The sequence below is a fragment of the Branchiostoma floridae genome, chromosome 19, assembly GCF_000003815.2.
Source record: "Branchiostoma floridae strain S238N-H82 chromosome 19, Bfl_VNyyK, whole genome shotgun sequence".
In the NCBI taxonomy this organism is placed as follows: domain Eukaryota; kingdom Metazoa; phylum Chordata; class Leptocardii; order Amphioxiformes; family Branchiostomatidae; genus Branchiostoma; species Branchiostoma floridae.
The window spans coordinates 11,916,564-11,929,684 of NC_049997.1; the positions used below are offsets into that span (position 1 = coordinate 11,916,564).

Genomic DNA, 13,121 nt, shown 5'->3' on the forward strand with positions numbered 1-13,121 from the left:
TTCATTTAATCTTTTTAACTATCCACTAAAGACGTAAATAGAACGTTATAAACTATAATTTTTACCTCTTACGAAGTGAAATGATCCGAATTGTCATGTGACTTTCATCTGGGTAAAGATGGCTGCCACTACGGGAAATGTGAGGGCCTCTGGCGATTCTGTCCCCGAAATCTTCGAGTCTATGGACTATGGACCAGCTCCGGAAAGCCCAGACGTTGTACGGGTAAGTAGAGAATATATAGAGACACTTTAAGTAAACTTTGCATGCAATCTTAAAGGAATATTGTGGCAGAGAAAGTTTGTGACGTCATACGCGGAAGTGAGTGAACTTTGGTCACTCAGAACTTTTGTTTGTTCATTCTGCAAAATGGCGTGATTTTCTTACACAAATGTTGTTCTTGCAGTTTTGGAACTAACATAGATCTGATGTATGACAGTTTATGTGATGCTATAGCTCATTATTGAATCGTTAAGTGCTGCATACAAAGTTTGGTTTAGTCTGAAAATGCTTAGTCAACGTTTTACAGTCATCAAGTTTTAAGGGGGTGGAGTTTTAGAAATTATGGCCTTGACTATTTGAGCGATTGATGCGGTTTGAATAACTGGTAGTTCAGACCCTTTAAAGCATTGATTTGTAGTCAAATTTTCAATCAATCCATGAAAAAATTCTTCTCCATATCTCTAGCCTTGTTTTTATATTATCAATGTTAATTATTCACATGGTGAAAGTACTTAAAATCACTTTGTTTAGAAGAGAAAGTTTAGTTCAAATATTTACAGTCTGTTGCATGTGTCAAAACTATGAGCAGATACCCCCTCTATTCTGGCACAATATTGTTCCTAGCACCTTTTTTCAGTATTTGTGGAACAAAACATCAAAAATTTTGTGGCCCTCTTCAGGTCAATGAATAAGGCAGTAACTCTTAAGTGCTTGTTCCCCCTTAAGTAGGCAATAAATGCCAGATGTTAGGCTAGTACTGTAAATGCAGAAATGTTCACAGTAGTTCTTTGTCTCACTTGCTACCCTTTCTGTAACAAAGGAAGTTTCTGACATCTAGGAAAATATGATACTTTTTCCTCACAACCCTCTACTTGGAGATAATTAGTGACCTCCATTATTCAAATATATTGTTTTAATTACTTTATGTTGATTTCCAATGTACAAGCAAAAGCAATAATGTTATATACCATTTCAAATCAATTCCAAGAAAGTAAATGTCAAATGGGAAAAGTTGGGGAAAGTAGAAGAGGCCATACACATATGCATGTTGAATTTGAAATTAAGGTTGAAAAAAAAAGTAATTTGTTCCAAAGCTTTAAAACTATATTAAAACTAAATGGGTTGTTCCTTTTTGCAGGCATGGTTGGACAAATATGACCGCAGCTTTGGTCACTTCATCAATGGGAAATGGGTGAAACCAGAGGGGAGGAAAACCTACCAGACTAAATGTCCTTCTACAGGTATGGTAGTAGGGTGTTATCCTGTTTGTGAATGTAATTTGTTACTGAGGGGCAGTTCTATTGAACTTGAAGCTACTTGTTAGCAGAGGAGCATAGAATACTATCTATATTCATGTACAAATGTGCATGTATACAGTTTGGCACTTATATAATCAAACCTGTATTGTGTATAAGTGACCAACTCTTTATAAGGGCCACCTGGCCACTGTGAATGCTTTTACATGCAGGTCCCTTCCATTGACACAAGTATCCTGTCCACAGTGATCACATGTCCAAATAGACCAGATTTATTTCATTTCCTTAGGTATGTTTCACTACACAACACGAATTAAAAGTGGAGTTCTAAGTGGTCACTCTTTCTAGTTTTTCCAAGTTTTGTAATTGAAGGACTATTCCATTTTGTAGCAGACTTAAAATGTGTGTCATAATAAAGTGTGACATTGATTAATGTATACAAAAACATCACCTTTCTCTTCATAATCAAAGTCTTTTATGATTTTTGTTGGAAGTGTTGACAAATGTGAATAAGTATCAAGACTCAAGAGATAAAAAGAAGAGAGAATAAAAAAAGCTTTCAATTTTGTCCACTCTAACAGGTGAGGTCCTGGCCACAACAATCCAGGGTGAAGATGAAGATGTAGATCTGGCTGTGGCAGCAGCGAGGAAGGCGTTTGAGTCATGGAGCACACTACCCTGTCATGTCAGGGCTCGCTACCTCTACAGGTAGAGCTCATAATGAAATTATGCACTTTTGTAAAAGAGAGGCAACCTTTATTAAGAGATTACCCTCCCTTAACCTGACTAAATAATGCTTCTACTCGAGTTCTAGCAACCTCTCCACCGGCTTGGAGAGGCCCCCCTGACAGCAAGAGATTCTGTGACACAAGCTAACCCTCTCCCAGGCTTAGCAGAGAAATAAATACAAATCTACCATTCGGCCACACCAATTTAATTTGTTTGTTTCACAGATTAAATTTTTCAAAAAATGAAAAAATATGCTTAACTGTAAAAACATCATGAAAACAAAGCCTGAGGACTTTGGTGCTCTCAGGTTTATGGGGTGGACATGGTCATATTCATGGTTTCCTCCCTGCAATGATGATATCTGTTTGCTGTATTTTCACTTTAAAAATATCAGTGAAACAACAAATTAAATTGGTGTGGCACAATTACTTCAGGATTAGGATTGAATGACATTGTCATGATTTTCCCTGCTTAATGAACCATTTGATTCAGTTGAATGCGTGACAATGTGACTCTGTCCCCCCACAGTATTGCCCGTAACATGCAGAAGCACCAGCGAATCCTGACAGTCATGGAGAGCCTGGATAACGGGAAGCCGTTCCGTGAGAGTCGCGATGCAGACATCCCTCTGGTGGTGCGACACTTCTACCACCATGCAGGCTGGGCACAACTTATGGACACAGAGATGAAGGGGTGGAAACCCATTGGTGAGAAGCAGTGCTTAGAATTGTGTTTTTGTAATGATTAGCGCAAAAATCCAATTGTACTCTCTATTTGAAGCATTTTCTATCTTAACTGTAAGCAGATATGCTGAAGCATTTGTACAAATTCTTTTTAATCTGATACATGATACTAACTTTATGAAAAACTCACTAAGCACTACATGAAAACATTACAAAATTCATTATGTCCCAATTTGTGTGTGTGTGTGTTTGTGTGTGTGTTTGAATGTTTCTTCAGTGCAGTTTTTGCCAGAGGGCACTTGAGGGAGTGCGATCTCTGACTGCCTTGTTTCCACAGGTGTTGTGGGAGCCATTGTCCCCTGGAACTTCCCCCTGATGCTGCTGACATGGAAGGTGTGCCCTGCCCTGGCCATGGGGAACACTGTAGTCCTGAAGCCTGCTACATACACCAGGATGTCTGCACTCATGTTAGCTGAGATCTGCGCTGAAGCTGGGCTCCCTCCTGGTATGTATTAGTTAATTGCAGTTAATTGCACAATGGATTACCATGCACTTCTGTTTATTGCACAGAATCCCCAAATTCCGATTGAGTGCTGTTAAGCTGGATAACTCTGAATTTTTGAACCACCAGGATAATTGCATGAAATACATTCATTTGGCAAATGGGGTGTGCAATTAAATGGCTTCTACTCACTGGTGTATTAAGATGTACATGTACCGGTAGTTGCGTATGAATTATTGTATTCACTCTGTAGAATCCATCTGTCAATGAATGATTTTCTTCTTGATTTACTCATGTTACATTGACTTTGACTTTGTTTATGTTTTTCTGTACATAGGGTATACCCTTAAATGAGTTGACATACATACATTATATACATGTCACTTATGATTTTCCATTAAGATGACTGTCTTGTTGAAAGTCATGTACACAGTTTCAGTGATACTAAATGTACAAGGAAGGTATCAGCTTTACATCATCATTACTCCACTTGATCTGTTTCATCTCATATGATACTTGTGTTAGTGTTTAACAATCTACATGACTGTATTGTTTAAAGAAAGTTGCCTCAGTAACAAGACATTATCTTGTACTTGCAGGTGTATTTAACGTGGTGACAGGAAACGGCAGGTTTGGGAGTAAACTGGCCTGCCACCCTGATGTGGATAAAGTAGGCTTCACTGGGTCTACAGAGGTATGTCTTGTAACGTCTTTTGTCTTAAGCCTCAGATTTTCTCTTTAGTCCTAACAGCAGGATACAAAACTAGTGTACTGTGTAGTTTGTCTCCTTTTATTCTGTGCCCGCAACCCTTGTTTTTGAACTGCTGGTATCCTCCAAATGTTTTTTGTCTCCCCTGTTTTTATTTGTTAGATATTGTGTTGCCCATCATAGCTGATACATAAGAAACAGTATGCCTAATAATATGGATAACAATATTCCTCTATGTAAGGATATGATATGTTATCCCCTGTCTGTTTGAAGTCTATGAAATGCATGTAGATGTTAAGTTAACTGTTCTACTGCTCTAACTGTTACACTTATATATTTTGTAGATTAAGTGTTCTTACCCTTGGTGAGTTAATCAAAATGAAGAATCTACAACTTCAGATTTCAATCACTTCATGATCCAATCAAAGTTTTATTAGATTTTACAAATCATACAAAAAAGAGGTGCTATATTGGTAGAAACTTCTTGTTCTTTGATTGGCATGACTATGACAATATTATCACCCAGTCCAGATGTATGCATTGTAATCACTCACCCACTCAGTGAAATATAGTTAGTAGTAGCCGTAGGGGCAGTCTGTCAGTCCTACTAATCAACTGTAATAGTTTATTCTGTCACGGATAAAGGTGAAGTACAATGTAGCATTTGCTAAGATTTATATAGTGTATTTTTGTAAGCAACATACATGGAACAGTAACTGTTGATAGAATTTAAACCAAAATTCCCACAGTTTTGTTGACCTTGTTGACCTTCTTTTTTAAGGTAGGACAGTTGCTGCGCCGTGCAGTGGCTGGTACAGGGAAGAAGCTGTCCCTGGAGCTGGGGGGGAAGTCTCCCTTCGTGGTGTTTGACTCAGCAGACCTGGACAGTGCTGTGGAGGGGGTGGTGGACGCCATCTGGTTCAACCAGGGGCAGGTGTGCAACATTTAGGATTTCAGTACTATACTACATTACTCATATTCAGCAACTTTGAATTCAAAATGTTGCAGTCTAGTAAAGCTGTGATTGCATCATTGCATGCCATGTACCTACAAAGCTGGTATGTTGTGCTGAAGTGTGTTTGTACTGGCTATAGGATACAGATACAGATTCAGATTTAAATTCAGACAAAAATTATATATTTAACCTTCTCCCTGCTATCTAAGAATGGTGTAACTGATGCAAATAAAAACTGTGATAAAAGGCTACTAATACCTTGGTAGGGAGAAAGTTAACTCTCAACTATCAACAGGTGTGCAGTGCAACTTCTTGTCCATGAGTATGTCTTTAATTGAGCTCAACACCTTCATTTCCAAACAATTTATGATCCACACCAACATTTTAGTCTGTCCCTTACTCGTTACTGAATGCACATCTTTACTTTCTATTCCTAGGTGTGCAGTGCGGGTTCTCGCCTGCCTGTCCAGGAGATTGTCTTTAATTGAGTTCAACACTTTCATTACCAAACAATTCATGAACAACACTAACATTTTAGTCTGTCCCTCACTGAATGTACATCAGAGTCTTAACTTTCTATTCCTACATGTACATGTAGGTGTGCAGTGTGGGTTCTCGCCTACTCGTCCTGGATTTTGTCTTTATTGATTGAGTTCAACACTTGCAATACCAAACAATTCATGATCAACACTAACATTTACTCTGTCCCTCACTGAATGTTTGCCCTAACTTTTCATCCCCAGGTGTGCAGTGCAGGTTCTCGCCTGCTTGTCCAGGAATCTGTCTTCAACCCCTTCATCACCAAACTGAAGGCGCGCATGAGTCACCTGCGGGTGGGGGATAATCTGGACAAGTGTATCGACATGGGGGCTCTGGTGGACGAGACTCAGATGAAGACTATAAAAGAGTATGTGGAGGAGGCCAGGAAAGAAGGGGCAGAGGTATGTTATTTTGTTGCAAATTTTGAAATGTTTGTAAACTGCGGAAGGATTTCGTTATCAATTTTGTTTGGGGGTAAGACTTGAGTGATTTTTAAAAAACTTTTAAAGATCTGTATTCAGATGCTAATCATATTATTTTGAAGGATTTTTTAGTATAATTGCAGAAGTAACAGTTGCTATTTAAGCTATGATATATTTGTTTGACTTTCTAACATTGTTGATAACTTCATATTTGGGAGAAAATCTGTGCAATATCAAAGTTAACGTTGGCAATGCAAAAGCCTTGCAGAGCATACTGGAACCAGAACGCGCTCTATAGTACAAATGTAGCTATAGAATACAACATTGATGGTCACATATTCCATATTGTCAGTAAGTGCTGCCCTTAAGCTTATGCCAAAAGGAAAACAATTTTTTTCATGTAATTATAGGTTCACCAGGTATCAGCCAGTTTCCCTAAGCATGACAAGGGGTTCTTCTACCCACCTACACTCATCACTAATGTGCAGACTGTGTCAAGGGTCGTCAGAGAAGAGGTATGTACAGTATGTTGTATAATGTGTGTTCTTATGCTTGATAAAATGGCATGTGTAGATTTGTATGCTTGTTCTACAATAATGGATATAGAATTATAATGGATTACCGAAAATGCTCTTCTTTGACCATTTTCCTTACAGTATCCTAATCAGCTTGTGTTCATATCATGTATAGGACCTTAGAATCTCTATGATGAGTGATCAATTTCAATTTTTGTTTTCTTGCATGTAATATTTTCAAAGTACTGTACTTTTTGCATATACAATCATGTAGTTGCTAGATTGTTATGGTGTTAAGTGCAATAAAATTTGAATCAAAAGAACATGCAGAACTGGTTTTAAAGAAATGCAAAATTTGATTAAATTTTATCCCAAAGATCTTTGGCCCAGTGCTGGTGGCCCTGCCATTCCGTACTGCTAAGGAGGCCATCGCCCTGGGTAACAACACCAACTATGGGCTGGGGGCAAGTGTCTGGACGGAGTCTATTCCTCTGGGACTGGAGGTTTGTGATTTCTTTTTCTTCTTTTGCAAACTGTGGTATGCAATGATTATCTTTGAGAGTGTGTGTTAGGGTCCGTGGAAAATTCTGCTTGTGTTGATTAATTTTCAAATTATATCTAATTCAATATCTATGCAATATGATCCCAGGCTGCAGTTAGTCTGAAGGCAGGTGCTGTCTGGGTGAACTGTCACAACATGTTTGATGCTGCAGCTGGTTTTGGAGGCTACAAGGAGAGTGGATATGGAAGAGATGGGGGAAAAGAGGTCAGCAACTTCACTTTCTAGTTTAGGTTTAACTTATTAATAATATTAGTATTTCAAGGTATCATTTATTCAATGTACATTTATTTTGTCTTTTTTTCTAACATTTCAGGGCCTGTATGAGTATGCCAAGCCCTCCTGGCAGGACAGACCCCGCCCCAACTGTGGTGAAATCAACTACACAACATTTGCTGCCAAGTATGGGGCAACTGTGCCCCCCATCCCTGGCAGTGGTACAGTCGGGGACAAGAGTCTGACTTCAGATGGAGCTATTTTACCAGGGTAAGTTGGTGTACAGAATATCACATCATAAATCTTACAATACATTTAGTGTCAATTGTTAAATTGTGCATGTCAGATCTCTTAATTGTTCATAAATTATGCATTATGATACTTCTCAGTATTGTGCCAAAGTGACTGTATGCATGACGTCACTGAAACACCAATTTACTTGTGAATGCCATTTTCTTACATACACAAATGTACGTAATTTAAGTAGTTTGACCAGTAGCAGTGTGTTAGAGATAGATTTTTGTACAGCAAATATTTGCCAATCATGATCTTACTATTCTTAAACACCATGCTCTTTAAGTCTCTAAATGTGTGTATAAACTGTTTTTATCAAAAAAATATTGTGTGTACGATATTGGCATGTTAGACTCCACTATTTTAGGAGCGACATCATGTTGGTAGATCTAGAATCTAGAAAATTAGTGTGACAACATAATCTAAAGAAAATTGTCTGACAGACATGCAAAAATTGAAGCAATTTTGACTGTTGTAAAATCATATTATCCCTTTCAAAGTTGACCATCAGATTCTACATGATTGTTGCATTGAACAGGATTGACCGTACCTACAAACTGTACTACGGTGGGGGACAGAAGAGGCCGGACGGGCAGTACTCGCGGCCAGTGACTGGTCAGGAGGGCAGGGTGCTGGCGCTGGTGGGCGAGGCTAACAGGAAGGATGTGAGAAACGCCGTGGAGGCTGCACACAAGGCCGCTCCTGGGTAATCCTGATTTGCAAATTGAAATGTCCTGATTCTTGATTTAGTGGCGTGATGCTTTTTTTTACTATGTTCCTGGTTTGAAATTAGCACTGTATTAGTTCTATTACTGATAGGCAAAATTACAGTTACTGTATACTGTCAATCTTGAAATACCCATGGTGTTTTGTTTTATTTTTCACATTTACACTGCAGAATCATGCCCTCCAAATTTTTGGTTTGTTTTAAAACCATGAACATAAAACTCAACAACATAGACCTTCTTCCCATAAACGTCCTCACCACAAAAATAAAGTGAATTTACTATACAACGTACAATGTAGTATGTTATTCCTTGGTTATTCTCAGGTTTCGGTTTGGGAAGGCGTAAAAAAATGATTGATCTGCTAGTATATCATGTGAACATACTAAAGAAGTATAAGATCATTATTGAAAGTCTTGAGAAATAATCTCAGACTGATAGCTTTATGTAACTTTTCAACGTATTTTCCAGCTGGGGAAAGCGTGCTGCCCACAACCGTGCCCAGATTGTGTACTACATGGCAGAGAACCTGGAGATCCGCAGGCAGGAGTTCACACAGCAGCTGCAGCTCATGACTGGTCGCAGCGAGGAGGACTGTAGGAGAGAAGTGGACCTGGCTGTACAGAGGCTGTTCTACTGGGGAGCCTACTGTGACAAGTACGGGGGCACTGTGCAGGTAAGATTTGGGGTGTGGTTATTGTTTAATGTAGGGGAAGGACGGTAATGTAAGAGAGAAGGGGCCTGGCTGTACAGAGGCTGTTCTACTGGGGGGCCTACTGTGACAAGTATGGGGGCACGGTGTAGGTAAGGCTTGGGACAGTGTAGGTAAGATTTGAGACTGCTTGGAAGTTGCTGTTAGAATGTTGGGGGAGTATGATATAGAGTAGCAATACATCTAATGTATGGGTGTAGATAGTGTTCAGCACCAAGGACAGGTATGGTAATGTATGTGTGTTTGTATGTGCGAGTGTGCACTGTGTTCAGCACCAAGGACAGGTATAGTAACGTGTGTGTGTGTATGTTTGTGTGCATAGTGTTCAGCACCAAGGACAGGTATAATAATGTGTGTGTGTGTGTGTGTGTGTGTGTGTGTATGTTTGTGTGTGTGCGCACACGTGTGCATAGTGTTCAGCACCAATGACAGGTATAGTAACGTGTGTGTGTGTATGTTTGTGTGTGCCCGCAATGTGTGCATAGTGTTCAGCACCAATGACAGGTATGATAATGTGTGTGTGTTTTCGTGGATAGTGTGGATCTGTGTAATAAGGTTGTATTGTTCTTCTGGGGGCCTAAGTATGGGGGCCTTGTTCCGGTTATATTGGGTGATATTGTAGAAGACAAATTTGAAATGGGACATCGCACTGTTTAGATTGTCATTTTCATGTACATGTACATGTATAACACGTTATGTTTTACCAAATACTCATGAGCAGAATCTCTACCAATAGGAAACCACCTTATATGGAGTCACGGCCAAGATCCACGAGCCAATGGGTGTGATCGGCATTGCCTGTCCAGAGGAATACCCTTTGCTGGGGTTCGTGTCACTGTTCGCACCGGCTGTCGTCCGTGGTAATGCCATGATAGTCGTACCCAGTCAGAAACACCCACTCAGTGCTCTGGATTTCTATCAGGTAATTATAAATAGCCGTTGAATGATGTGAAACTGTTGGATCAGCTCTTAATGTTATTTCAATTTCCCAACTATATGCCTGGAAACAATTTGTTCGTATAAAATATATGATCCTGAAGACCAAGTCATGTACATGTATATTGTCAGGTAAATGCAGCACAATGGCAGTGAATTTGAAGCTGTTTAAGTTGCTAAAACATGACTGTTAAAGTCTGATTTTTTTTCTTTTACATGATTGTCTGTGTGGATTTTTATTGCAGAATGGCCTTGTCTTTTCCTTTTCCTAAGTTTTTTATTCATTTTCAAATATATATTGATGTGTATTTCTTTCCAGATGTGTAAATAAAAAACGTTCATGCATTTGTCAAGTTGTCACAGTCTGAATACATCAGATGTGTTGTGCTACAAATACGTGGTAGTCATACAGAACAAAGCTGTATTTCTCCCCATGAAGTGATTGTAGACCTTGCTGTCTGGCTGTCTACGCCAAAGAGCAGTTACTCAAGCAACTGGATATGATTTGGGAAACGTTTAGATGCTTCAGGTAGCGTCCACTACCTTTCAACATAGACCAAAGATGCTACAATGTACCTGAAACATCTGACCGTTTCCAAAATCATATCCAGTTGCTTCAATAACAGCTATTCTATGTTTGTTTGTCTTGCCTACCCTGTAAACCAGCTTGTTTGGCATATATTATTACCTGGATGTCTTCATCGACCCATCTGTCTGTCCGTCCGTCTGCAGGTGTTTGACACATCTGACCTGCCAGGGGGCGTTGTGAACATCCTGACAGGGGACAGGGACCACATCACCAAGTACCTGGTGGAACATCAGGACATCCAGGCCATGTGGTACTTCGGGTCTGCTGAGGTGAGCTCAAGATAAAGATACATTTGTAGAACCTTCTCACTCCCTCTCTTGCTCAATCATTCATTCACTCACACACTGATTCATTCAATCACGCACTCACTCACTCATTTACTAACTCACCCACTTGCTCACTCATTCACTTGATATATTTTCCCAGGCCTAAAATGGATATTGATCTGTTTCCAATGCAGAATTACTGCACCTCATTGAGTTTTTAAACTTCTGGACAAAGTTAAACTTGAACTTTCAACACAAAAATTGGACTTTCCAAAATTTTTGACTGTTCAAATGGAATGGACAATTCACTGCTTCTGTCACGTCACGTTATGCAGATAGCAAATGTGACTCGGTGAGTAGTGGATCATAAGTTGCAGGAAGTCTGTGGCGCTCGCCGTCTCGGTTAATCAAGTTTTTAATCTTGTTTCAATAGGGGTCAAAGTTCGTAGAGTGGACCTCTGCGGAGAACCTGAAGCGTACCTGGGTGGATTATGGGATAGCTCGTGACTGGACAGACCCCCAGCAGGGCCAGGGGGAGGAGTTTCTGTACCAGGCAACCCAGGCCAAGAACATCTGGCTACCAATGGGGGACATCTTTGCAAATTGATTGACATCTAATTTGCATATTGTGTGTTTGTAGAATATATAGACTGTGTTGTGTATTGTAGAAAGTATGTATGCCATATGAAGCTTTGTCAGTATTCTTAAAACTTTCTTACTATTCAGGCACATTTAGTCATAGTTACACAGTTTCCTGAATAAAAATAACATTTTTTTCACATTAATTCATGCACTTCATTTTATTTCATACAACTTACTAATAAGACATACTTTAGTGCCTGTGCAAAATAGATTAAGGTGATTAATAATCTGGTAATTGTGCTTGCTTGATATATTTTCTGGCTGTGCCATTTGATACAAATAAATAAAATTTCCAGTTTTGTAAAAATGGAGAGATTTATAAGAAGATAATGAAGATTTAAGAATTGTATCAGTACTTTTTGATACCTCAATTTCATCAGTCACTTGGTGAATTAGAATAATGATATCAGACATGGAATACAAATGTCTTCCCAAAAGTATCTATTTTCTATACTCAAATTGATTGGGTGCTTTGTACCTGTCCTATTTCATATATAATACATATAGCACATGGTGATTATTGTAATTCTTGTACAAACTATAGACTTAAAATGTCTTCCAAAAGATTTAAAATGTGGATCATTATTGACTTGAACTTTGTGTGAAACTTTGAGCAATTTTTTTTAAACTACTGTTGATTGAAAGATGATACAGGATAGGATCAATTCATTGAGTCAAAATAAATCTTAAAATCTGACCAATAGAATGCCCTCTTCAATTTCTCTTTGTGGATGTTGGATGGAATGTGTAAGAGTGTTGTTGGTGATGTGTTGTATACATGTAATAGATGAGATGCTTGTTATCCTCTGCATATCCTTTCCTCCAGAGAAATAATGAAGGCTTGTATGTGATGTGTGTATGCTAGGTTGTAGGTGACAGCCAGACAGGGATGGATGTGTGAAAGTTGTTTATGGACAGGGATGTGTGTGTGAATGTTGTTTGACACCATGGACAGGTGTGGGTGTGTGAATGTCATTTAGGGACTGATGGATGTGTGAATGTTGTTCAGGGACAGGGGTGGAGGTGTGAATGTTCTTCAGGGACAGGGATGGATTTGTGAATGTTGTTCAGCACCAGGGATAGGGGTGGATGTTGTTTAGGGACAGGGATAGATGTGTAAATGTTGTTCAGCACCAAGGACAGGGATGGATGTACAAATGTTGTTCAGGGACAGGGATGGATGTGTGAATGCTGTTCAGGACAGGGATGGGGGTGTGAATGTTGTTTGGCACCAGGGATAGGAATGGATGTGTGAATGTTGTTCAGCAGCAGGGATAGGGATGGATGTGTGAATGTTGATTTGGGATGGGTATGAATGTTGTTTAGTGACAGGCATGGGTGTGTGAATGTTAAGGAAGGGTGGATGTGTGAATTTTCAGGGGTGGATTTGTGTCATTCAGCACCAGGGATAGGTAGGGATGTGTGAATTTTATTCAGCACCAGGGACAGGTATGGATGTGTGAATGTTGTTTAGGCACATGGATGGATGTTTAGATATTTAGGGACAGGCATGAAAGTGTGAATGCTGTTTAACACCAAGTACAGGTATGGTGTGTGAATGTTGTTCAGCAACAGGGATGGAAGTGTGAATGTTGTTTAGCACCAGAGGCAGGGATAGATATGTGAATGTTGTTCAGCGCCAACATTGACA

The 13,121-nt window shown here is 39.4% G+C and overlaps 1 protein-coding gene across 1 annotated transcript; it reads left to right on the forward strand.

The window, feature by feature from the left end:
* Window positions 1–51: 51 nt before the first annotated feature.
* On the forward strand, window positions 52–12,168 carry LOC118406638 (aldehyde dehydrogenase family 16 member A1-like). The gene is made up of 17 exons (XM_035806861.1): window positions 52–223; window positions 1,359–1,461; window positions 2,058–2,184; window positions 2,734–2,912; window positions 3,226–3,393; window positions 3,990–4,084; window positions 4,881–5,033; window positions 5,798–5,995; window positions 6,427–6,531; window positions 6,909–7,034; window positions 7,181–7,297; window positions 7,407–7,576; window positions 8,139–8,306; window positions 8,797–9,001; window positions 9,774–9,959; window positions 10,706–10,831; window positions 11,262–12,168. Exons 1-17 carry the CDS (start codon window positions 119–121, stop codon window positions 11,433–11,435), a joined length of 2,505 nt encoding a protein of 834 aa, XP_035662754.1. The 5' UTR covers window positions 52–118; the 3' UTR covers window positions 11,436–12,168.
* The last annotated feature ends 953 nt before the right edge of the window (window positions 12,169–13,121 follow it).